Raw genomic sequence first — 26,696 nt, 5'->3', positions numbered from 1 at the left:
TTTAAGCATCAGAAAAAAATCAGTCAATGAACAAATTTTCTATTTTAAAAAAGGCAAATAAACGTGCATTATGGATGTTACAAAAGAAGGACACGGTTTTTGGGCGACAACAAACTTTGTAGGATTTCTGAGAATTAAAATGCACGAACCTGAAGCAATAACACCCAACGAGTGGAGAAGGGATGCCTCTTCGTTAAACATAAAATAGTTACTTTATTTTTATTTTCATGTGTCCATTCATGAGGAATACGTACTGTTATGGATGTAACGATCCTTAAAATGACACTTATCTGACTATGAAAAATCATGCGCTAAAAATAAAACAAATGCTTTAAAAACTTGAAGAGTGACCTCACATGGCTGTTTGAACCACCAAATGTTGATATCTGTGCTGTTACCGTAGTAAAAACCGTTGGTAAAAACGTTTTTTTTTTCATGGTAAGGTTGACATTTTCACGGAATTGTCCAGCTATCAGACTTTGTTTCTGGGTGACTGAACATGATAAAAACACATGGTGCACACATACTGTATGTATATATAAACAGACATGAAAAGGAACAATGATTTAACATAATGCTATCTCACACTGATATAAGCCAGTCCCTCTGACTAAACATGTGCAGTGTATTCGACTGTAGTGCAGGTGTAAACACGAAGAGGGTTTTAATAGATGTTAGAAGCAGGGTGTGTGACTGTTAACTGTGATACAAAGGTAACTTTGTTTCTTGAGAATCTTATAAAGAGGTGTGTCCTGTGGCTTTGTTCGGATTTATTAAGTTGTTTGAGTACATGAAAAGATATTGGCCATGACTATGATATGTTTTAGCACTGACTGACCACAGGAGGTTACGTCAGACTTTCTTCCAAGGTGGCAGTGGCTAATAGGAAGGAATACAAGTTTAGGAAAAGTGTCGATTTTATTTCTTAAATAAAAAGACTATGTGTTACAATCATTTTGTGATTTCACATTTTTGTGTCCCATTCTGGCTGGTCAAGTCTATTTGAAGAATAACATCAATAAAGAATGCCAACAGATTACAGATAAATGTTTAAATAAGTCAATTCCAAACTGAACATGAACTAACCTCTCATTTATATCAGTAGAACATTTCTATCGAAACAACACTAAGGTTAGAGAATAAAGGAAAGAGCTTTAGTGAAGTGGAACAGTGATGTTATATCGCCACCTTGTGGACAACAGAGAAATGGAAATTAAATGGACTACACTAAACACATCAACCATAAATAAAACAGGTTTAAACAAATATAGAAATTAAAAGCACTTTACTGACTTAAGGCAATCCTATATGATTGATAGTGTTTAACTTTTGCTCTTTAACTTGCTTCCCACAGTCGCCTTTGTCTTACTGCTTTTAAATGATGTGTACTGTGAAAATCATTATACAAATATAAATGCCTTATGAATGAACTCTGCTAATTATAATAGCGATACTCGCCTTAGCAAGCACACCAGAAAATGTTGACCAAATATATATATATATTAATAGGTCCCTAAGAATGTACATTGGATTACTAGTGTAGCTCTCCACAGCAAGACAGTTGTAAACGCATGAAAGTGCTTACTGACATATTTCCAGCATAGGTCACTATGTGGTGATGATATTAACTGCGCTCAAGTCTGATTTTAAGATTATAAAAGTCCTTCTCAATAAACCTTGTACATACAATACAAGCTATTTTGAATTAATCTTCGTGACAGGAACAATGTGTTCCAAAATAACACTCACCTGCCTCCATCATAACTCACAATGCAATCTTTAACTGCATCTGAGATAAATTCAGGAAGCCTATGAAATATAATTTATTTGTTATTTGTAATAGTAAACTGCTACTACTACTACTGTTTGCTGCTACTTGTTTCCTGTGTCTTTTTCTTTTCAATAAAATTGCATTTTATGTGTAATTTAAGTCAAGAAAAAAGCTTGTATAAGTTTATATGGTAGCCTTGCCCTGCCCAATGTGGCGGCGACGTTGACGTACCTAACACCAAACCAACCCAAATCACTTGCAAACAGAATTATTCACACGAAAGACTTAAAATATAGAACACCCAAACTTATTCACTGACAGAAACTTACACTGAATTGTCCTGACAGTCTTTCCGTCTCTCACAACTGTCTGTGGCCTATGTGCATATCTGGACATTGTGGTCTTATCAAGATGTCCTCAGTAAAATTTCGTGACTGACCGTTCACTCAAAACATTCATCATCCACAAGAATTTACTGAACCGTTTAGACACGGTGCTTGATTGCATCGTGATTCGTGTCATCAACTAAACATCAAAGGCTTTCGTGCGTCACAAGCAGCGTTATGGCATGCGCACGTAAATACCGCATATTTTTTTGTCATGCTGACAACAGTTGATTAATATTTTTTTATCATTGTAAGGTTAGGTTTAGGGTTGAGGTAGGTGTAGGCGTTAGCTAATGTAATTGATTGTAATTTTATGGCGAGATTTGCATCACTTCCGGTCGTAGCTGTATCAACAACATGCAGGCCCTCACCTGCGCGCGCAGATCCAAGTAGTGATCGCTGCACTGCAGCCCGGAGAACTGCAGGTGATAGGGGTTAACAGAACAAACAGCAAGTGGGAGGAGCTTAGGCCGCAAGTAGACTGCATTTTCACGCGGTGATTGAGGATAGAAGGAGGGAGAGACACAATCAAAACACTATTAAAAATTACATGTTCATCGTAGTTTTAAGTTTTGTTTTATAACAGTTTGTAAAAATGCATCAAATGGATATACAATAAAGCATAATGTAAATAAACAGCAGTGAATGATCATTTTAATAATTGATAACATAAATAGAAACTGCAGCGCTTGCAGTGGTTTAGAGAAATTGTGGTTTCTGAAATTAAAATTCCAAGAATAGGCATAATTATTATTTTTATATCAATGTAAATACATTTACGTTGCTGAGTGTTTATTTGTTGAAACTTTTATTATGCCTTGCTGGCCGTAACTTCACGTTGCATTGACCTTTGCTCATAAAAAAACGTTCGTTTTCATTTTATTGTATATTCTTTTGATGCATTTTGACAAGTTGTGATAAAACAAAACTTTAAACTACGATGAAAATGTAATTTTTAATAGTATTTTCATTACTGTCTCTACCTGCTGCCGTTCTCAATCACCGCGTGACAATCCAGCCTACTAGCGGCCTAAACTCCTCCCACTTGCACTTTGTAGCGTTAACTCCTCCCACCTGCAGTTCTCCGGGCTGCAGCGACCATCACTTGATTGTGCTGCCGTTTCACACGTAAATTAGGTTAGGTTTAGGGTTTTGGGTTGGGGGAGGGGTTAGTCTTGTATTTTTATACAAGATACATAAAACACAAAATATCCCGCCACCAACTGTTGTATGTGGATATTGAGATTTGTCCAGCAGGGGCCAGTAACTCATTGTGTATGTGGCATTGTAAAAGGCTGTGAAGAAGCACATGTTGCGCGGGCTCTCACTAAATCCTTGGTGTTTCGAGTCTGACGTCATCACGCAACCGTTTTTTGGGGGGCAAGTTTAACAATCATATGTAGTTTAGATGGTTAGAGTTAAGTTAGGGTTAGGGTGTGGGTTAGGGTAAAGGTTTCGTAAGACTTGAAACACCAAGGATTTAGTCAAAACCAACAAGCCACGCCCACGGATCTGACTCGAAACACTAAAGATTTAGTGAGAGCCGTGTTGGCGCGCCAGTGCTTTTGTGTGCATGTCTGAAGCTTTGATGGGTCCTCCCAATAAAGTGACCATTGAGAATTATAGCCTTCTTTTTGTTAGGAGGCCTATCCCAAGATACCACACCAACTGTGTCGCTCACAGATTTCCTGTGGCTTAGTGGTAAGAGCATGGCACTAGCAATGCCAAGGTGATGGGTTCGATCCCAGGGGATTGCACATAGTCAGAATCAAATGTACAATACAATGCAATGTAAATCGCTTTGGATAAAAGCATCTGCCAAATGTAAACTGTGGATTATGAACCAATACTACAACACACAACATTAAAATAAACCAATCAAAATCCTCTGGATTTTTGTACAGCCCACTTGCGGCTTAAGTCCCGCCCATCTGTAGCTGGCTCTGACCTCTGTTCTTACCTAGTTCGGCTCCACCCGTGCCTATTTTAAACTTGTATGATAAGCTATTTATTTACTGTTTTCTGCAATTATTATGTGGAGTGGAGTATTATCTATATTTAACACAGTGTCTGGTATCCCTCTCCATGCAAACTTCTTTATTCTATAACTTTATACCCCCTTTTTATTTAATTTTGTAGTCCTGATGATGGGGTTAGCTCAGAGTTCGATTTTGAAGATCTATTCCAGCATTCAAGAAAAATGTGTTTACCGTTACATGTACTGGCTATGCAATCGTGAACTGAAAGGATTCATCAAAACCATCCACTTGATGGAGCTTGTGCATTTTCTTTCCACAAGCTCTTTTTTTAAACTTGCAGATGCTTAAATATGTATTTGAAATATTATCTACCTGATCACATTGCATATAGCATAATATATCTACATTTTTTACCCATGCTTAAGTATACAATATATCAACCCATTGAAGATGAAAATGGATGATGGAGCTCAGATTAGACAAAAGAAGGCATGACCAGATGAATGTGGGGGGATTTGTGTCCTGTGAAAGGACCCACAGCATTCTTTCCAGTTTTAGAACTGTGAGTAATATTGGGGGGGAGGTGCAACAAATATAAGGATTCGTGTATAGCCTTTTGACATCTATTACCAGCATCAAACATCAGTCACCCATCCGAATAAGATTTACTTTTTGACTGTTCACCAGAAAACAACAGCATGGCTCCTCCAAAGTCAGTGCCCAGCAAAGGAAAGTCAGTCTCAGATGCCAAAGAAATATCAGCTCCTGGAGCGGCAGAACCAGCGACACCAGCGCCAGAAACTCCAACTTTAAAAGCTCCTGAAAAGGCTACACCTGGACCCACCTCAGCGACAGCAGCCCAAGAACCAGCTGAAGACCCAAATTTCAAATATGACCCTGCCATTGTAGTAAGTCTGTGAAACTGTTGCGGTACTTATTCGACCCTATACTCTACTTTAGTCACCTTAAATTGATATTCAGTAACTACAAAAAAGTAAAATGAGCTAGATCAGACTAACGTAAATGCTTTCATATTGTCAAGCTCTTGGGTGATACCTTTTAGCATCAATGATAAGAGATTATATTCATGAAGCATTAAGTAAAAAGTTTATATTATACACTAATAAATCCAAAATAAAAATACTTGAGCACACTGTAAACCCGAATAAGTTGGGAAAACTCAAAAAATTTTAGGTAATCAGTTACATCAAATTTTTGGAGTTATGATGTTCCCAATTTTAAGTAAGCAAAACTAGTCAGTTTTGAGTTTGTTGTACTGTTGTTGACTCCTTTTAATTTTGAACATTTAGCAAAGTAACTTTTTTTATTTACAGCTAAATAAATGAAAGGTCTTAAGACAACCTAAACAGTTCAGCTGCATCAACAATTAACAAACAGCCTCACAGAGAGTGATGCAACACGCACGCACACGCACACGCACACGCTCACACGCACACGCACACACACACACGCGCGACTGCTATTGCACCTCCCACAACCTAAGCATAAGCACCACTCTTCTGAATGATGGTAACCCCAAAAGTCAAAAATACAACAAACTCTTCTAAATATCCAAGATAATTGAACATTCATCATTAACAAGGCTTTTTCCTTTCTAAAAACTCATAAAATAACACTTCATTTCAAAATTTACTTTCCTAATGCAGTCTCACGCAAAGCATGCTGGGAACTGAATTTCATTCTCAACAAATCATCTTGATTTAACTTGTTGAAATTAAGTTAAACTAACTCAAAAGTAAGAATTAGTTACAGGAACTCAAAACATTTAAGTTAGGAATTTTTTTATATAAAATTAAGTTTACACTACTTAAACTGTTTAATTTCTTTGAACATTCGGGTTTACAGTGCAGTATAAAATTAAAGGGAGAGTTCAACCAGGAATAAAAATTAAGTCATCATTGATTCACCTCCATGTCATTCAAAACCTGTATATGAGTCTTTCTTCGATGGAACAAAAATGAAGATATTTTTAGTAAATGTCTCTGTGTTTTTTTACCCATACAATGGAAGTCAACAGGTTCAATATAACTATCAAACATAAACATGTATCAAATCTATGTTTTGATATCTTTTGTTCTGTGTTTCAGGGTAATCTCTCTCCTGAACAACTTGAAGGTAAGAAACTGATTTAATAAACTCCATCAAGTGATCAATTGATGGATTTCTTTGATTAAAAAGGATCTGATCTTATATATTGCAGAATTCAAAGAAGCTTTCCTGCTGTTTGCCAGAACTACTTTAGGGGGGATGAAGATTACATTAGCTCAATGTGGGGATGTGATGAGAGCTTTGGGTCAGAACCCAACCAATGCTGAAATACTGCATGCTCTGGGGAGACCGAAGCCCGAAGGTGGGTTCACAATGGAAACAAACAGCTGCACGATTTCTCGGGACAGGGTTCATTTCATGCCCTGTATAAAAATGACTCCAGCATTGTTTTGTCGGGAGCCCTCAGCAGTAAATGACTTAACTGGCATTTGTCACTGAGATTAGTGCCGTGTTGGTTGTTACAAATGTCAGATATTTGTCAAAGTGCCATTGTGACCACAGGAATGTATTAGGACATCCTAACACAACAGTGTTGGACACGAAAACAATGTTTTATCTCCCTGACTGTCATGCAATCTAAAGCAATGAATCACGCTTATTCTGTTCTAGTTTGTAACTTTCTTTTGTTTGAATTCTATAGAGATGGAGTCCAAAATGATCGACTTTGAGACTTTTCTGCCCATGTACCAACAAGTTACAAAATCAATAAAGAGCGGCACATTTCAAGAGTTTGTAGAGGGCCTTCGAGTCTTCGACAAAGAAGGCAATGGAACAGTCATGGGGGCTGAACTACGCCATGTGCTTTCTGCACTGGGTATGGAATCGGATTAGAGAGTCAAAACGTGCCAAATTCTGCATTCTTTCCCAAAATAGATTTTCCCTTTGTGCTTCGTTTTAGGTGAGAGATTGACCGAAGGTGAGGTGGACCGGCTCATGGCTGGACAAGAGGACACAAACGGCTGTGTTAATTATGAGGGTAAGAACAGACTGAAATTCCTCAAGATGCTCTTTTACTATGACTCAAGTTTCTCACTAAAGTTCATCTTGATATTCTCTCTTTATAAGATTTTATAAAACACGTCATGACTGGATGAGCTTTCTTCTGGTAAGTTTACCTAAATCTGGAGTTGACAAACTTTTCGTCTGCCTACAGCCAGAACATGAAATATTTATTCTAACCTTGATATTTTACGTACTGTATATGTTAAAAGTTCAATAATTGCACAACGTTTTAATTTTGTTTTTAATTGTAAAAAAAGTAGCATAACACATTTTCAACAAGAATAGATTTTTATTTTTCATAGTCTTCCTACAATTTTTTTTATTATTTTGGATATTTTCTGTGTTGCCAGGTAACGGAGGGTCACTGTATCTTGAAGATCAAAATTTGCTGTCAAGAAATTAACGATTGTGTAAAAAACTATGTAATTAAAATAAATCTCTTCTCCATCGAACTGTTTGTGAGCATTAGGCATTAGTGTGGACCACACGATATACAGTAAACCTTAGTCTGACCCAGGACAGAATCAACACAGCTGTCAACGTATTTCATTTTGGCTTGACTTCTCTACTGTTCTGAGTTTGCTTTAATCCCAGAATGCCAAGAATTTTCATCAGACACATGATGCACCCGGACCCTATACTGCACGTGTTTGGACTTCTCTCGGGGGGCTTTAAGGATATTGTGCGGTAGTCAAGAATTGTATTCATCAAAAAGAACAACACTATGAGATGTGTTAATTCCACCAATGTGGATTAAGTGTCTGACGCCTCAAGGCATTTACAGTCAGTTTAATCCCCGATTTAAAATCACTGGTTCAAATTCACTTCACAGCAAACAGAACTTTAGCAGTCTTAAAAATAAAACAGACTGTCTGACAAAATATGTTGGAAAATGTGCATAACACTTTCAGTGTTTCAGTATAGAGACCCAATATTTGTCTCCCCAAAAAAGACTTTCCCCATGTGTTAAATTTCACAACCCCTTTCAAACTAAAAGAAGCTTCTATAGAAATGGCAAATAGAAATGGATATATCAAACAGAGACAAATCCTTGGGTATTTACCACCTGACCCCGGTTGTGTAGTACCTTCTTATTAAAACATATGTGACCCTGGACAACAAAACCAGTCTTATGGGTCAATTTTTCACATAATCTGAAAGCTGAATAAATAGACTTTCTATAGATATATGAGTTGTTAGAATAGGACAATATCTGGCTGAGATACAACCGTTTAAAACTCTGGAATCTGAGAGCGCAAAAAAATCAAAATATTGAGAAAATTGCCTTTGAAGTTGTTAATCAGGGGCACTATGGCAGACCGTCCACTCACAAAAATAAAGTTTTGATATATTTAAGCTAGGAAATTTACAAAATATCTTCATGGAACATGATCTTTACTTAATATCCTAATGATTTTTGTCATAAAAGAAAAATCGATAATTTTGACCCACACAATGTATTTTTGTCTTTACTAAAAATGTTCCCGTGCTACTTAAGACTGGTTTTGTGATCCAGGGTCACATATAGCAAAGATAAAAAGACAACCAAACTCCTCCAAGTTATAATTGAATATGTGTGCAGCTAATACAAAACAGACCATCAATTAAATGTGCTAGGGTACTTTCTAAGAATCAGGAGAGGATGGGGTCATCCTCAGATCCAACCAAACCAGATTCATCACATAAACAAAAGACTCTCCACGCAGGGCTGTGACTTGATTTTTCCACTAAGGTTTGGTATGTCGATTTTTAAACAAGTCAACACAATAAAACTAAAAGCGCAGTTCTTTTATCCGCCTCTTTTACACTTATAAAAAAGAAATTATTCATCATGTAGGTTTAAACCTTCAGTGAACTCTGTGTCTGGAGACAATCTGTATTGATTATATCAATCTGTGCTCAGCATTTTCATAACCGCATAAACACAATCAAATCTTTTTATTTTCTCCGTTTATTATCTCTGTTATCATACCGTGTATGTTTAAACTAATATTCTTAAATAACTGACATCAGTCACGATCCACGATTATGGAACAACCTTCCGCCAGCCATTCGATCCGCCCCCTCTTTACCTGCCTATAAATCTGCTGTGACAAAGCATTTCCTTAGATTGGCATTTGAGCCTGATTAAGAGGATATGATATTAGTAATGTTTTTATTTTATTCTGTTTTAGGTTGTGTGGTGAACTTTGTGTTCTTTTTTGTTTTATGGTTATTGTATGTATTGTACAGCACTTTGGGCTGTCCTAATGGCAGTAGAAATGTGCTATATAAGATATAAACCTAAACCTATACCAAGAGCATGTCTAACAAGGGTAATAATTGACAGTAAATTGTCATTGTTAAGATAAGGAGCGAATTTACTTAAGGCAAGGCCACCGTGTCTTATGATATTATTGCAGTACTGATGGAAAGCTTTCTTATCCCATTACAGTGATAACATGTGATCTGTCATTTTAAAACATTCTACAATAACATTTCATTTGTCTGTCCTTATGCATGTGCTTAACAGATACAATGACATAACATCAGCCAAGACTCTTGATGTCTGTTTGATCAGGTAGCAAAACACTTAAATTAAATTACTTTAATATTTTGATATTTGTTCAAATCAGCATACACAGAGAACTTTTATATGCGCAACATTTTTTTAAATTAATCTAACAGAAACGAAATAGAGTTTTATCGTAGTAAAATTTATAGACAAACAAATATAATATACTGATGTTAAATAATATATATATATATCATATTGTTTAATGTTATGGTGTCACTTTGTATCACTGATTCAAACTGGTGAAACCAACTGCAATGAAAAATAAACATTTTACGTGCACACCACGGTTTCATGTTTGCTTCGATTTGCACAGGTTTATAAATCACCCGAACATAATATGTACAAATAAGAATAGAAAATGTGTTTGGTGATTATTGATTATGCCATACTTCACATTCAGAATTGTCTCTCAAGAGAAATGTCCTCCCCTTTAGGGCGTTTTGCTTTCTTGGCTGCCTTGACAAGTCCAAACACTAAGAGCACAACAGCGACCGCACCAATAATAGTGAGACTAAAGAGAGCATTGAGAGCCACTTCAGCATCAGGACCCGGTACGTCCAAACCCAAGAAATTCACTGACAGCCCCCCGACAGGAGGAGGTGGAGTCGTCGTACCTGTAGAAGAAGAGTCGATTAGAGAGACGGCAGACATATAGACAGACAGATATAAAGACAGACAGACAGTACCTGTGTTGCCATCTTCAGGTTCAAGAACCTCACATGCATGAGGACCTTCCGTTGGGTTTACGAAGCCATTGCAGTTGACAAGTGTAGCATAGCGCCAGACAGATTTTTTAGGAATTCGTGTTAAATTGGGATCTGATCGATTTACATAGAAAAGGCCAAATTTTTCATCAAAGCCCGTAGCCCATTCCAGGTTGTCCATCAGGGACCAGGCCGCATAGCCACGGATGTCCACTCCATCCAGCAGATATGCTGAAAGACAAAATGTTTCAAATAAACCAAAAAATGCAATGCAATGCAATACAATAAACGTAAAAAATCCAATACATTTCTGTACCTTTCAGCGCCTGATTGATGTAGTTTTCATAGTAGTGGATGCGGTGAACATCATTCAGATTCATGGGACCTCTTTCTGACACTCCATTCTCGGTAATGTATATGGGAGGGTCTCCATATTCCTTCTTTATGAAATTCAAAATCTTTCGGAATCCTGGAGGGGTAACTTTCAACCAGAAGGACCCAGAATCCAGCCATGTGCGATCCGTAACAGTTCCTGCCCCTCTGGTGTAGATTTACATTTAAAAGTCATTTAATGGAATCTTTCATCCAAAGTGATTTACAAATGAGAAACATCATGAAATGCAAAAGTGCACAAGAAGTGTTAAATCTCACCTGTCTGCATCATAGTGTTGAAGGTCCTTGTAGTCCACATTATAGGCCATAACTGTGGTGTAGTGGTTGAATCCAAAATAATCATGAGTGCCCTTAATTCGCGTTATTTCCTCTGGTGTAAATTCTGGAAGCCTGTTGGATATAACATGTTTCAGCATTTTATAAGTATTGAGGGCAGCAAACTGCAATTTAATATTTGCATTACCTTGATTTAGGTAAACCAGCTGCTAAGCTTCTCTCTCGAATTCTATTCTTCATTAAATCACTATAATCTCCATTAAAAACTGGATGAGCAAACCAGCCAATCTGGAACTGTCGTGATATGTTAATGAAAGCATGTGGTTACGTAAAAATTCACAGATTGAGAAGTGACTAAACTGAGAAGTGTACCTGAATGACGCGAATGGCAGCATCCGCATCTTCCTGTTTGTACGGGTTTCTTGGTTCAGCCCAATCAGAGTTTATAGTGATGCCAACAATGCCTCTTTGTTTTGCACGGTACTTCTCATCATAGAGGTGCCAGGCCTCCGCGTGAGCCTTCAGGAGGTTGTGCGCTACAATATAAGGTGCTGTGCCCGGTCTGAAACTTATGCCTGGACGGACGTCACAAACATCTGTCTCATTTCTGTTGCACATTTTTATATTTAAGATATTTATGTACATGCATCATTCAGTTCATCAAAGACAGTTCATCCAAAATTTGAAATGTATTTCATCATTTACTGTCTTTGTTTGTGAAACACATACTTTTTTTGTTTAATACAGTAGAAGTTTATGGGGGTCAATGCTGTTGGTAATACAGATTTGGAATGACATGAAGGTGATGCATGAATTTCCCCTTTGTTTTTCATCATACCTGGTGCTGCAGTTCCGTAACCATGTCCAATCATCGCAACGTTGTAGGGTTCATTTATAGTGATCCAGAACTGTACTTTGTCTCCCAGACTGTTAAATACAACATCAGCATAGTCCCTGAATCTACTAACAACAGTTTCATTCTCCCAGCCTCCAACATCCTGAAGGGCTTGTGGTAGATCCCAATGGTACAGAGTCGCCTGCCAATTGAAAACCATTAATACATGTCAAAAATGGGTCAAAATAACTACACAATAACTAATTAAATGTATTAATTTAATGATTTGATAAGATTGTAGCTTTTCAGCCCTAAAAACGTATATAATTTTGTTAGGATATAATTTTGTAAAAAACTATTTTATTCATTTCAGTTCTATCATACCTGTGGTTTGATATTGGCTGCCAAAAGTGCATCCACCAGTCTATGATAATAGTTGAGTCCAGCTTCATTAATTTGACTGTTTGTTCCATCAGGAAGAATCCTGGGCCATGAAATAGAGAATCTATAGTGGTTGACTTTCAGCATTTTGAGATTGTTGACATCTTCATCAATCTTTTTGTAGCTGTCACATGCGATGTCACCATTTTCATCTTTTGAGATCTTTAATGGAGTATGTGCGAATTTGTCCCAGATGCTGAGACCTTTCCCGTCCGCTCTCCAGGCTCCCTCTATCTGTAATGTTATAGCATAAAAACAGACTTACAGATTCACAAAAACCAAACAACATTTATTAAACATTTATTTGTTGTAATGGATTTTGAATTCACCTGATAAGCCGCTGTCGCTGTGCTCCAGACAAACCCATCTTGGAAATGTCCATATGTGATTCTCTCCTCCTCTGGCATTGGAAAGCCATTATTTCTCATGATATCAAAGTAGAGGTGAGCCGAGCGTTTTGGAGTTCTCGGTCGACTTGGGTGCTTGAAGTCCACGTAGTGAAGTCCATAGCCGACATTGTAGCCATTCAACCACTCAAAAGAGTCCATCAGAGGGCTAGCGACGTATCCCTTAAGACGCACTCCATCCAGGTTGTGTGCTAAAAAAACAACTCATGTAAACGTGTTCAATTCAGCAGTTCACGGAATTACAAATATTGTCAAGCATACCTTTGAGAGCTTCATTAATGTATGTCTTCAAGAAGAATACTCTATCGGTGTCATCGGTCGTAACCCGAGTGCTAGTGGACACACCATTTTCCGTGATATAAACCTCAGGATCTCCATATTCCTCCTTTATCCAGTTCAGAAGTCTCCTGAGCCCCCAAGCAACAGCTTTCTGCTCTTTAACAGCCGTATCTGCAGCGCCATCTGCCTCTTCCTTAATAACATCCTGATCTTTCTGATAACTCGCAGGAGACAGGCTGATCGTCGCATGACGTACGACTTTGGTCGTGTAGGTATTAATACAGAATACGTCAGCTGTGCCTTGGATGTAGGCTTTATCGTCATCTGTAAAAGTAGGCAAGCGAGAGTCTTTCGAGCCTTGGAGTTCGCTCTTGTTGCTAACCTGCCACTTCATGGCATCGGGATAGTCGCCGTTCTTAAAGATGGGATGTGCGAACCAGCCCAACTGGAATTGGAGGGCTCGATCAGCAGCGTCCACCTCTCGGTGGATGGTGACATCTTGAGGTTCCACCCATTCGGCATTCAGACTAATGGACACCAGCCCTTTTTGAGTCGCTCTGTATTTATCGTCATAGGTGTGATACGCTTTCGCATGAGCTTTTAGAAGGTTGTGTGCAACCCTGTACGGAGCATCTCCGGGATGCTTGATGTTGGGTGGAATCAGGCCCAGTCCGTTTCCCGACCATGCAGTTGTGTGGGGTTCATTTAACGTGATCCAAAACTTCACCCTGTCCCCAAACGTTGCATAGCAGTAGTCACAATACTCACTGAAAATGTTAATCATAGTGGGGTTTTCCCAGCCGTTGATGTCTTGTAAAGCTTGCGGTAGATCCCAGTTGTAAAGAGTGACCATGGGTTGGATATTATTCGCTACGAGGCCATCTATAAGCCTGTTGTAGTAATCCACGGCCTTCTGATTAAGAGAAGATTTATAACCGTTGGGAAAGATTCGAGACCATGAAATAGAAAATCTATAGTTCTTAATTTTTAAAGCTTTTAACATGTATAGATCCTCGTCTATTTTATTATAACTGTCACAAGCCACGTCGCCATTGTCATTGTTTGGGATACTACCAGGTTTATGAGTAAACGTGTCCCACACGCTGGCTCCCTTTCCATCTGCATTCCAGCCGCCTTCAATCTGATAGGCTGAAGAGGACACGCCCCAATGGAAGTCTTCCGGAAATGATCCATAGTGATAGAGTTGTCTCTCAAACTTTGTCTGGGGTGAGAATTTTTCCCAAACAACTTTGGATGTTGAAGGAACTTTAGATGGTTGCAGAGCGGGAAGCCTTGAGCTCTCCATTTCATTGCTATAGATTTGCGCCGGAGTTTCTGAAAATCCATTTCTCTCAATCAGCTTTGAGTAGTAATATGCTGATGATTTGGGAGTTCTCGGCCTGTCAGGATCTTCAAAGTTCACGTAGAGCAAGCCAAACCGTTGACTGTAGCCCTGAGGTCCCTCAAATCCATCCATTAGGGACTGCACTGTGAACCTTTGGACGTTCACTTCATCTATCTGCACAGCTTTTGAAATAAAAAAAGAAATTGGTGAGTCTGATTTTTTGCAGAATTTTAGCACTGATCTACGACTTAAGTTATACCTATAAGATGCATTACAGTTGGATGGTTTGGAGTCACTTACTCTTTATTAAGATTTTGTTCAACAAAACTTTTCAGGTGAACTATCCCTTTAATATATCATCTAATCTTTAAATGTTGGTCAGTTCTCCTTTATGATAATTACCTTTCATTGCCTCATTAATGTAAGCTTTGAGGAAGTCAACACGCTGGGTGTCGTCGAACACATCACCGCTGTACTCTGTGGGCATGCCATTCCCTGTGATGTAGATGGGCACCTTTCTGATGGATGTGTACTCTACAGAGATGTAGTTCAACAAACGGCGTAGCCCCCAGGGAACAGAATGGATGTGATCAGAAGACGTGTTGGGCCAGGTGGGGTCAACATCTACCTGGAAGTCCCCCACATTATTAAGTCCAGGATCACAACTACTTAACACCTCACTTATCAGTCGGGTACTGTAGTGGTTAAGCCCAAAGAAATCGGCTGTGCCTTGGATTCTTTTCATCTCCGCTTCAGTAAAAACAGGGAGTCTTGCTAGTTCTTTGCCACACAAAGTGTTTTTATTATTAATTTTATCTTTAAGAACTGCTGAATAGTCTCCATTTACAAATATAGGGTGAGCAAACCAGCCCAGCATGAAGTTTAGATAGCGCTCGGCTGCTATACTATCCTGTGAACTTGCAGGATTTTTTGGCTCCGTCCATTCGGAGTTAAGCGCGATGCCAACTTTTCCATTCTGCATTTTTCTGTATTTATCATTATAGGTGTGCCAGGCTTCAGCATGAGATTTCAGAATATTGTGTGTAACCTGTACATGAAACAAAACAAAGACTTTTAAAAATCTAGACAATAGCATATTACGTTGCACATTATCAGACTGAAAGACACACCTGGTAAGAAGCCATTACTGGGTCTTTGATACTCGGAGGATGTTCTCCTGTTCCATACCCCAAGTTACTCACAACCCAAGGGCTGCCAAATGTATTCCATGTTTTCACTCTGTCTCCATATCGAGAGAAACAAAAGTCTGCAAATTCTTTGAAAGCTTCCACGATGGTTTCCTTGGTCCAGCCTCCCTGTTCCTGCAGAGCTTGAGGAAGATCCCAATGATATAGGGTAACGGTTGGTTCAATGCCCGATTGTAAAAGCTTGTTAATCATATTGTCATAATACCATGCCCCTTTTTCGACCAAACTTTCCATGCGTCCATTAGGGAAAATGCGAGCCCAGGATATTGAGAACTGGTAATTAGGGGACTGCATACCCCGAAGCAGATACACATCATAGTCCACCTTGTGATAGCTGTCACAGGCCAAATCGGCGGTCTGGTTGCCAAACACGTGACCTTCATGGCTAAACCGATCCCATATGCTCTCACCCTTCCCATGTTCAGACCAGCCGCCCTCTACTTTGAAACTCTCACTGGAGACAGACCACTGAAAACCAGCAGGGAATGAGCCATTGAGGAACTGATCTCGCTCCGCTTCACTTTGAGTTTTAAACTTCTCCCACACCTTCTGGTATGAAGAAACTGATTTTTCATCCTCATTCTGCACACTTAATGACAAAATAGACAAGCTGACTACAGAAACTTTTTTGAAAGTGTATTTTTAAAAAGAATTGTCCATATACACATGTATGTGTATATCTAGTCAAAGATACAATTGGAGTCATGGAAAAATACTGCCCACTGTAAAAAACTGAACTTAAAAACTGACTTTACAAGAAACTTGAATTGATTTCAAACCGACTTATCTAGGAATTTCACTACAGTTTAGTATAGTAAATGCCACAGTAAACTTTAATATTTACTATGGCAAGGGTTAAAACACTATAATATCTAGAAATTTTACTAAAGTTTACTATAATAAATGCTACAGTGTACTTTAATATTTGCCATAATATCTTGGAATTTTGCAACAGTTTACTATAGTAAATGCTACAGTAACTTTAATATGTACTACGGTAAGGCTTACAAATCTATAGTATCTAGGAATTTTACTACAGTTTACTATAGTACATGCTACAGTAACTTTAATATTTACTATGGTAAGGTTTCAAACACTATAGTATCTACACTCTAAAAAATAACTCTGTGGGCTTAGTAAATATCACAAAAATAAACCGTTTCATTAACCTAATAAATTCTTAAAAAATAATTTAATTGACTTTTTAAGTGGGACACATAAAAACATGTATAAAAAATGAAACAGGTAATTTCTCTAAAATTTACATGTATTATTTAAGTTTATTTAATACAAAAAATAAGTATTAAATTAACATATTAGATTTTGAATAAACACTTAATATTTTTGGTGAATTCTAATAGAAATATTTGAGTTACTCAGATGTACTTACATTTATGCAATTTAAAGAGTATATTTCACAGCTTTAAAATGTACTCAATATTTTCAGTATACATTTTTTCACGTAAAATCACAGTAAAAAATTTTAGAGTGCAGGAATATCCCTAAAGTTTTCTATAGTACATGCTACAGTAACTTTAATATTTATATGAGGAAGGAATTTTACAATGCTACAGTATACTACATTATTTTGTAGGAACCTTAAATATGTCTGTCAAATGGTAATAGTTTGAAAAATTAAATAGAAATATAAAAATGCATTTGCTCTTTTATTAGCACTGCCAGAAATAAGCTATTTTACATAACTGATGTTTACATATCCACAACACACAATAAGAATTGAATTTATAAAAATAACCCAATTACAACGTTAGGCTACTGTATGTATGCATGTATATATTTGTGTAAGCTTTATACCTTTTGAGTATTTGTTCTTTATCTAAATTTCCAAAAAGGTATGTGATGTCACAGCCCCTGATGTGAAGATCTTTGTTCTGTAAAACTGTAATCAATAACAACAACCAGGTTAACATTTCATATTTAATTTTTTGATCAATAACATCTTAGTCTTTCTTTAAACGTTTACCTCCAAGAACACTGATAAGAGGCTGGAAATTATTTTCATATTCATCGCAGTCCTTGATGATCAACTCATACATAAGAATGGAGAGCTGACCACTAGCAGTCTGAAACAAGAGTCCGTTTTTGTGCATTACAAAATGTCGCAGGTTATACATATAGTACATTGTGCAAATGGTTTTATAATCCTCATAAATCACCCACCTGCAACGCCTGTAACTTCTTGGCCAGACTTTGCAATTTGCAGTTGTACGGCATATGCACTGAGATAAAATCCATATAGACCTGTAAAAGAGATAACATAAATATGTGATACATGCATATATAATATTATCTGTTCATCAGCAATATCTAAGATGACCTGCCCTTAACCGTTACCATGTTTTTTGACCCAAGTTGATAAATGGAGGCAACATCATCGGCTCTGATCCCGAGTGACAAATGAATCCCTAAAAATCAAAGATGAGATGCAAACCAAGAAATGACACTATTATTAAACATTGTAATGTTTTCTTATAAAAAAACAGAGGAGACAATAGCGGGACATGGTGTCACATATTGGGTGTGTCCATAATGCAAATATCAATGACTTTTGAGGAAAAAGGAACTTTAAAATAATTACAAAGCACACGATTTATGAAACATCAATGTAACCGACAAAAAAATGTAATTTCAAACCTGTGCCTTTATTTCTTCTGCAGAACACAAAAAGAAAAATATATTGAAGCCTTTGGCCCCATTGACTTTCATTTTGCGTTCCACAGATAAAAGGAATCATAAACAGGTTTTGAACAACATCAGGGTGAAAAAAATTCTGGCAACATTTTTATTTTTAAGTGAACTATCCCTTTAAAGTTCATGACATATAGTCCTTATAGCCCCGGTCTCAATCTATGCTTTAACTTTCAGTTTTTTACTAACCCTGAAACTGTAAAACTAACTAAAGTTCCTTTTTGCAAATTATTTCTATTTGAATGTTGCAATGCCTTCTAGAAAGTCTGTTCTCAGATTAAACATATATCACGAATGTTACCTTTGAACTTGTGATGATAAAGTTTGTATATGTTTGCATGGGCCTGGAGAGCATTTCGAAGTTCTTCATCATGAAGTTCATGCAGGTGACTGAAGGTGATAAACGTGTCCACCAGGTCTTTAAACGTGTCGAATGCAAATCCCACATATTGATCAAACATCTGCACCAATAATGGATTCTCCCAGCCTCCATATCTGCTTCGGTAACATTCAGGAACCGTGGAGCGGTGGAGGACCAGCAGAGGTTTGATGCCCGATTCAGTCAGTTGCTTCACGAGCGTCTTGTAGCACGCCACAGTGTCTTCATGAGGCTGGTTGGGGTCACCTGTTGGAAGAACGTGAGACCAGGAGAGGGGAACTTTAAAGTGGTTCACCCCTCTGCTCTGGAGATGCTGGAAGTATTCTCTGGATTGCAATGGCACTACACTCCTGCAGTCAAACACTGAAGCTCCCAAGTCGTCCTCGAGGTCGGTGGTTAAAGGACCTGCAAGTAACATGAACTCTTGTTGTTCTGCATTACTGTAACACCACAACACAGCCGAGAGAGCAAGAGAAAACAAGCCCCGTATGTGCTTCATCGTGACAGGGCAGCATTAAACTGAGGGAGCGTTTTCATAGCTCTTTAAAGCCACAGATGATAATCTATAAAATACATGTATCAGTGCTACTGTCATGAAATTGATCTTTAATCCAATAAGCAAGTTTATGACAGTCAATTAATTTTTAGTACATAGACCCTGAACTCAGATAACTGTGAGGTTATACTGCTTATAAAACCATGCCGTTACAAAGTGCATTAAAAAAAAGCATCAAAACACAGTGAACATTACCTTCTAATGCGTAAACATACATACAGCCGCAGAAAAAAAAAAAAGAAGACAAAATTATTTTTAATATTTCAAAGTTTTTTACAAAATATATTTTTTTGTTTTAATTTGTGAACTAGGCCTATACCAACTAGATCTCACAAGAATTACTAAATACTTTTCGTGGTAGCGTATTTGTATGAATTTTTACAGTGTGAATTTACAAAAACGTCTGATTATTCGAAAAAGCATTACTGAAGCCCCTCCCCTAACCGGTGCAAAAGAAAATAGTACTAAAACGCACAAATAAGATAAACACAACGTTTGTAGGCCTACATGTGTATTATAGAAACATTATCTTCCATGTGTCTTGGCATTCTCTCATTCATGTGTGACTTTCACATTGCTGATGGGTGACTTTTTCCACTCCCAAGGTTTTGGTTGGAATTTGACCGGCACCAGACTTGAATTGGTAAAACTCAAAATGTAGAAATGTTCATTAAGGGCAAAAGTAGAGTTGTCTCTTAACTTTCTCACCGGGAAAAATAACATTTAGTTTGAAGTCATCTTTTAGAACAAATATTTGACCATCTTGTTTGTTTAAATTGTATTTAGCCTTCTGTAAAGCAAGTCACACTTACAAAACAATTATGCATGCACTCCATTTCTAGTTTGTCTGCCTGCCTAGAAATTAAGCACGGAAGATAACAATAATTTAACACTGAAGTACTTTGCTCTACAAGGACATAATGACCTATTAAGTGATTTTCAGCATTTGGAAATACAATAAAAATATTGAAGACCAACTTTTTGTTAAACTGTTTCTTTAACCAGACTTATGAAATGGACATATTAATGAAATATCGCTCTCGTAGTAGTAGTGATAGCGCCCTTATATCACAGCCTCTGACGTAAGAGCACTATTACACAACTATGAGAGCAATAATGCATTTATGCAACAGTTTGATGGCACACGTTTGTAGATTGTAGTGTTGGAATATCTCATAGCTTTCAGCCAATCAGATTTGAGAACCAGAAAGAACTGTTGTATAGCAATGACTATTGATCAATTAAAAATAGTGCTTATAAACGCAAAGCATCCACATACTGGTACGTACAGGCATGGCCAACATCAAACTACAAGCTGTGTCCATTATACTGTGTACTCTACATACAAAACAACAAAATCAAACTTTAGTTCAAAATGTTTATTTTAGCATATCACAAAATACCATTTTACAAAAAAGTACAAAACATCATTAGAAAATACAAAACATCATTAGGAAATACAAAAAAATGAGATGATGCTGACACATTTATAGAAGTAGAAAACCTGGCCAATAGAGACGTGCTTACATAATTGATCCAAGAAGATAAATTGCTCTTACTTCATGTATAAAACGCTCTATAGCTTTCAGTTCTGTGATCTTATTGCCGTTACAAGCAAAACTGCATTTGGACCAACAAAATATTTGCATTTGCATAGAGGCAAAACATGAACACAGATGCAAACAGAAATCTGTATTAATAACCCGAAAAGAAACAGACACTAAAAACCAAATACATGAAATGTTGTAAATGAAGTGAAACATTTCACTAGTGCTGTCAACTGTATGATAACACAAAAAATGCCTTGAAAGACATTCTCCAAAAAATAGCTTTAACCCTCAGAAAAGGAAAAAAATTGTAACATAAGACTGACGCTATCATAGTTTACAGAGAAGCCTCTTAAAAATAGAGTGGCATATTTACCAAAATACTTCTCATATACAACTAACTTGCGCAATAAGCAAATAAAACATCAAAAGCCTCTTTGTATGACAATAATTACGATTTCACAAGTATTCAAGCATTTTCCAGGTTTCCATTTTGTTCATTTGGACAACAGGCATTAAGAAATGACTTCAAGGTCCCAGACGTGACACAAAAATCACAACTGAGCAACTCCACAGCTTTAAATCAGACCAACACATCCTGTCCTGTTAAATACAGCAGCCCGGTCCCGTTTACAAACATACACAAACTAACTGTGCTCCACTACTCAAACACAGAACTGTTCTAAACACACGAACTAAACTTCTGATGTCGTTGAACACTGGCTCATCCGTCTCGTTTTGGAATGGCAAAGATAACATGTAAACTCCAGTTTTAAGGCATTTGAGATGCAACCCTTGGTACTTCCTAAGAAGAGTGGTAAACAAATGGAAGAACCACTGATTTCCTACAACAACAAAAAAAAAGAGAGAGAGAGAAAAACAGAGACATTGCACAGCCGCCTAGTGAATGAGGAGTTCTTAAAGCGTAACATCTTCCTAACTAGTTTTGGGCACTTTGGAGTATTAGGCAGACTGGCTAGTGTCAAGTATTACTGGCTGGTGAGATGGTAACTTGGCGTTTTCTTGCCATAATACTGCCCGGCGTGTTTTCATTTATTCACCAGTCTGTACACATGTTCTCAGTCATCAGTCTTAGGTTGCTTCACGCACTTTAAGTAGCCAAATGAAAAATACAAAAAACACACACACTAAGACGGTCCACTTTCCCAGATGAGAAATGCCAACCACGGTTTGGGTGCTTAGCTGCACGGTAAAGCAAGATGATGGTCTCTCACTCAAGCACGGATCCCTACGAGAAAAAACAAGACAGAATTAAAACATTTCAAGTATGCCACTGGCTTCACTATAACCACTGAACTACAACTGTAATCGTTTTCATTTCTCTTACAAAACAAAAACAAAAAGGGCTGTCTGAGAAAACCGCATGTCTGATTTTAAATCACATCTTACCTTTATCACCGGTGCTTCCTTTCTTCTCCTGAGCGAAGTTGAGTCTGTTCTGCTCGACGGCGGTGCCGTTTGACTCTGGACTGCTGCTGCGTGATGGACTGCTCTCTCCGTTCTGATAGGCCAGATCCAGATGCTGCTGGGCCAGTTTCAGGTGTCTACGCAGCCTATCGATCTCTCTCGACGACGTCTCGTCACCAAAAGACTCTCGTCCCGAGTCGGCCAAATTATACTCCGGTTTCATTCCCTTTTTTAGGGCAGTGTGGTACCCGGGTGGGGCTGAGGGCATCCGTGTACAAACGGCACCGCTTGGGCGAGCCATGCTGTGGGGGCGCGCCCGCCGCCGGAAAACGTCACGGATTCCGCTGATGCCCAAATGAAGGATCTCCAGGAGCGTGAGCAACAAACAGAGGGCACTCACGGCATACATGATCATCAAGAAGATGGTTTTCTCAGTGGGACGTGACACAAAGCAGTCCACCGTGTGCGGGCATGGGCTACGCGTGCACACGTACGAAGGCGCGACCTCAAAACCGTACAAAACGTACTGACCGAAAAGGAAGCCCACCTCGAAAATAATCCTTGAAAAGAGCTGCAGAACGTACACTTTCATGAGCCCGTCTCGTTTTATCCTGCGGCGCCCGTCGTGTTTAGGGGAGTGCTTCTCTGGCTCTTTTTTGTCCTCCAGCAAGATCTCCTCAGACATCATGGGGTCTTCTACGCCATCGTCCTCTGCCTCTTCATATTCGCGGTTGGCCCCTCGCTTAACCATGGGCATGCACTTTCTGTTGCGCATTTTGTATTCGTCATCGTTCATGCGGGCGATCTTGTGCATTGCGAAGCCCAGATACATAATCGTGGGGGTTGCGATTAAGATGATCTGAAAAACCCAGAATCGGACGTGAGAGAGGGGAGCAAACGCGTCATAGCAGACGTTCTCACAACCAGGTTGCTGCGTGTTGCAGACAAATTTGCTCTGTTCATCGTAGTATATCGATTCTCCCCCCACAACAGTCAACACGATGCGGAAGACAATGAATAAGGTGAGCCAGATCTTGCCCATGAAGGTGGAGTGGTTGGATATTTCATCCAAAAGTCGTGTTAAAAAGCTCCAACTCATGATGTTTCTAGAAGGACCGCTGCCTTAGTGCTACAAGAGAACAAGAGAAGAGAACAGCAATTAGCAATCAATGAAAATGTAATATTTTACATGCCAAATGTTTTTCCTTCAAAATGTAGATCAGGTCCAATACAAACAACACAGTCGTCTAAAAACTTAATTATCAAATAAAATTACATTAAAACTAATTGTGTGGATGAATTTCATATTGCCAGCTAAATAATTTTGACAATGATCATCAATAGTTAGATGCTGAATCAACCATGAAACACTAGATGGCAGTGTTATGCAATTTCTTTTTCTTTATTCCCATTCCCAATCTGCAGAAACCAAGACAACTAACAGAACTTAATTCATATGGAAAAACTGCTTAAATTCGTCTCACTTTCAACCTAAGCTTATATTTAAATATCAAATACAAATAAGACCAAAAGACCCTAAAGTGGATTTGATGAAAAAAGCTGAAAAAGTACAAATTAAGCAAGACCATCATCGCCCCGCAAAAATGGCTAGTTAAGATGGCCAAGTTAAAAATGCCTTATACGAATGAGGTATTTACCACCATGATGATCCCTGACCCTTGTGGTGTAGCACCTACTTATTAAAACCTTCAGATCTTCTCGGGCTTCAGCAAAGACAGAAAGACAAGAAATTAAATGTTGACCAAATGCCCCCTCACATATCCTTGGCAGAACTAGTCAAGGTATCATTTTGACAATAAATTTAAGCTGGGCAACTAAAATGGTTCAGTCACAACTTAACGTGAGTTGGAAGAAGATGGGGGTCATCCCGAGGTCCAATCAACTACTAATAACTGCTGAATCACCACCAGCTCCACAAAGTAAACAACAGGCGCTTCGGGCACAGTTGTGACTTGATTTTTCCACTGAGGCTGATGCGTGAACTGAGAAAAACATCTGCAAAAACAAACTCTCAATGTTGTCCAAACTGAAGTTTTAATAAAGTCCTAAAGCAACTGGTAGTAATGTGCTGCCAATGGTCACAACATCAGTCCAAGGGTTTATTGGAGACAGTCGCACGAGAGGTGTCAAATCACTGTAATTTGTACTCGGTACAAAGGGAACATATCCGTTTGTAGCCAGCAGCACAATTTGGCGGTTGTCATTGCAACATTCCACAGCTGGTGCCCAGTTGGCCCTCAAATTACACATAACCCAGGTCTAACAAGTCTCCAGTCATGACCCTGACCTGACACATCATACAAGATCGTTCTCATAATTCTTGAGCCATGAACTCCTGTACCCTTTCCAGCCATTTATGATAAATGGACAAGGGCTTTTTTGTAAAATGGATCTACTTAAATGGTGTACAATGCCTTAGTGTGCAAGCCTCAAGAATGATATTGGTTGGTTTTACTATACAGATGCATTTAGCCTAGCATTAAATATGTATCTTAGCTGGGAAAAGTCTTTCCCTTATGGAAAGTCACAGAGAATTAAATGACTGAAAGACCCTTGATCCTCAGCACCTCCTAGCTCTGACCCCCTCTGCAAGTCAAGCAACACCACGCTGAGAAACCATTACCCAAGTCAGGTATTAACTTCCCAGAACAACGTGGCTTTGTGGAGACGTCTGAGAAAGAAGTTAATGTTCCAATCCAGACGCCTAAACTCTGCGGAAGTGGGGGAGGCCCCCCAAAAAATCTGCGTTAAAAGGGCAGCTCAATTTCCTGTTGCGTGTTTTGTCAACTTCTAGGTTTCCAACGTTAATAAAACAAATCTATAAAAAAATCAAAGATCCATCAACTACATTATTGTGGTAAAATGCAAACTTTTACAAAAAAGTTCTGACTTCAGAAAAGTGAGGGAAATATTTCACCCAGAATATTGAGAGATGCAGGCCTGTAATCAGCCGGTATGTGCCGCTGAGGGCACCATCTGGAAACGTAAAAAACGTCACGAAATATTTTATCAACGTTACGATGGCCACAAGGTCATTTTTGGTTTTATATCGTATAAGAGGTCGACTACGCTTTAATTAAACAACTCTTCGTAAAAATGTATGTGTAAATAACCAAAGTTTAAAAAACACATGCTCTGTCGTTTGTCTTGGTCAGACCAGGGTTGATGCAAAGAAGTCCTAAAAACAAATGTAACTTTATGCTAAAAATATACCCCCAACCAATAAAACAGGAAATTATTATATTAAAAAAACTAAATATTCCTTATAACGCATCAATGATTTGACCACCAAACATTCGTTTTACCAACGTCTCCTGAAGCGCAAATCACTCTCGATGAAGACGCGCGCATTTAACGTTACCTGATGTGAAGTGAATGGTGCCACTGCCTAGCCAAAGAAAAAAGAACCAACATCCCAAACAGCACGCTGGCTTTTCCTTAAACCGCTCGCAGAAGAACAGGGTAACGACTTAATACCGACCATAAGAGGCGTTTTCACACAGAAAGTGCCAAGAAACGTAAAGAAATGTCTGATATCTCTTAACATTTAGCGTTACACGATATTGTTCTCTGACTGACGCAACACACGATATCAACATACAAAACGATTAACGTTAAACTAAACCACTTCTCTACCAGCTCTAGCGTTGAGATTTAACAGAAAATACTCGTGTAAATTACAAACAAGCGACAAATGAAGTATGAAGTTGCTATTTTGTAGCCTAAAGACATTTGGGTAAACGAAATGCCACTAAAAAGCCGAGCACTGGCGGTCCGTTTCGGCGGGGGAAAACATACCTCGTTGAATCGATCTCCACACTTTTCCACAAGTACGTCCTGAGTGTGTACAAGCTTGTAAAATTCACCACATCCCTCAGTAATCTTGACGATGAAACCACATTCTTATTAACCCATTCGTTTGAGTACCTATATCCCCCTTCCTCCACGCACGCTGTCTCTGTCGGACTCGAGGTTCATAGCATGAGGACAAAGAGAGCTCCTCCCGCCTATGTCTGCGCAGCTCCAAGCCTCCAACCCCAACCCCTTTGGGCTGAAACCTGACCTAAGTTTGGTTTTTCTAATGTGGTCGTTTTTTGCGCTGTTTTCTTTTATTTGTATTACCTTAACGATCTAGTTTGTTTTTATTACCTTAATGCTTTTTCTCATGTAAACTGAATTGGCTACTATGAATTAAACCAAATAAAATGATATGTCTCAGTCTGGACAAGGATTTAACCAAAAAGCCAAGACTGCAGAGACCAAATGTTAAATAATCATTCAGTGAACTAGCTTTGATCGGCCACAATTCAAACACGAAGTAGCTGTAAATAGTTAAATAGTAAATAGTAAACAGGACCGCCTAACACAATAAGCAATTTACGTGCATATATTTATTTTATGTA

The 26,696-nt window shown here is 38.3% G+C and overlaps 3 protein-coding genes across 3 annotated transcripts; 1 reads left to right on the top strand and 2 right to left on the bottom strand.

Annotated features, from left to right (window-relative positions):
- The first annotated feature begins 4,778 nt into the window (after nt 1–4,778).
- Nucleotides 4,779–8,282, top strand: LOC130555945 (myosin light chain 3, skeletal muscle isoform-like). Its single transcript, XM_057336513.1, has 7 exons — nt 4,779–5,044; nt 6,245–6,272; nt 6,358–6,507; nt 6,847–7,020; nt 7,105–7,182; nt 7,272–7,311; nt 7,559–8,282. The coding sequence occupies exons 1-6, from the start codon at nt 4,835–4,837 to the stop codon at nt 7,298–7,300; spliced, it is 669 nt and encodes a 222-aa protein (XP_057192496.1). The 5' UTR covers nt 4,779–4,834; the 3' UTR covers nt 7,301–7,311; nt 7,559–8,282.
- Nucleotides 8,283–8,430: 148 nt separating this feature from the next.
- On the bottom strand, nt 8,431–19,240 carry LOC130555946 (lactase/phlorizin hydrolase-like). Its single transcript, XM_057336514.1, has 17 exons — nt 18,664–19,240; nt 18,009–18,079; nt 17,835–17,915; nt 17,638–17,737; nt 17,469–17,553; nt 15,576–16,242; nt 14,848–15,493; nt 13,083–14,627; nt 12,744–13,012; nt 12,358–12,648; nt 11,977–12,175; nt 11,511–11,713; nt 11,326–11,432; nt 11,121–11,252; nt 10,786–11,009; nt 10,452–10,700; nt 8,431–10,379 (listed from the first exon to the last, which is right to left on the bottom strand). The coding sequence occupies exons 1-17, from the start codon at nt 19,238–19,240 to the stop codon at nt 10,162–10,164; spliced, it is 5,664 nt and encodes a 1,887-aa protein (XP_057192497.1). The 3' UTR covers nt 8,431–10,161.
- Nucleotides 19,241–20,661: 1,421 nt separating this feature from the next.
- On the bottom strand, nt 20,662–26,287 carry gjc4b (gap junction protein gamma 4b). The gene is made up of 3 exons (XM_057336607.1): nt 26,092–26,287; nt 22,255–23,401; nt 20,662–22,093 (listed from the first exon to the last, which is right to left on the bottom strand). Exons 2-3 carry the CDS (start codon nt 23,369–23,371, stop codon nt 22,080–22,082), a joined length of 1,131 nt encoding a protein of 376 aa, XP_057192590.1. The 5' UTR covers nt 23,372–23,401; nt 26,092–26,287; the 3' UTR covers nt 20,662–22,079.
- Nucleotides 26,288–26,696: the final 409 nt, after the last annotated feature.

The sequence above is a fragment of the Triplophysa rosa genome, linkage group LG6 (genome assembly GCF_024868665.1).
Source record: "Triplophysa rosa linkage group LG6, Trosa_1v2, whole genome shotgun sequence".
Classification (NCBI taxonomy): Eukaryota; Metazoa; Chordata; class Actinopteri; order Cypriniformes; family Nemacheilidae; genus Triplophysa; species Triplophysa rosa.
The sequence above is the reverse complement of the archived record's forward strand: the minus strand, read 5'-3'. Positions and strand labels throughout refer to the sequence as shown.

Coding starts and splice junctions, on each gene's coding strand:
- LOC130555945 (XM_057336513.1), top strand. CDS start 4,835: ATGGCTCCTCCAAAGTCAGTGCCCAGCAAAGGAAAGTCAGTCTCAGAT. Junction 6,508..6,846: donor GGGGAGACCGAAGCCCGAAG/GTGGGTTCACAA, acceptor TGAATTCTATAG/AGATGGAGTCCAAAATGATC. Junction 7,183..7,271: donor CGGCTGTGTTAATTATGAGG/GTAAGAACAGAC, acceptor TCTCTTTATAAG/ATTTTATAAAACACGTCATG.
- LOC130555946 (XM_057336514.1), bottom strand. CDS start 19,240: ATGAAGCACATACGGGGCTTGTTTTCTCTTGCTCTCTCGGCTGTGTTG. Junction 17,916..18,008: donor AACTTGGGTCAAAAAACATG/GTAACGGTTAAG, acceptor TCTCTTTTACAG/GTCTATATGGATTTTATCTC. Junction 11,714..11,976: donor TTACGGAACTGCAGCACCAG/GTATGATGAAAA, acceptor ACGTCCGTCCAG/GCATAAGTTTCAGACCGGGC.
- gjc4b (XM_057336607.1), bottom strand. CDS start 23,371: ATGAGTTGGAGCTTTTTAACACGACTTTTGGATGAAATATCCAACCAC.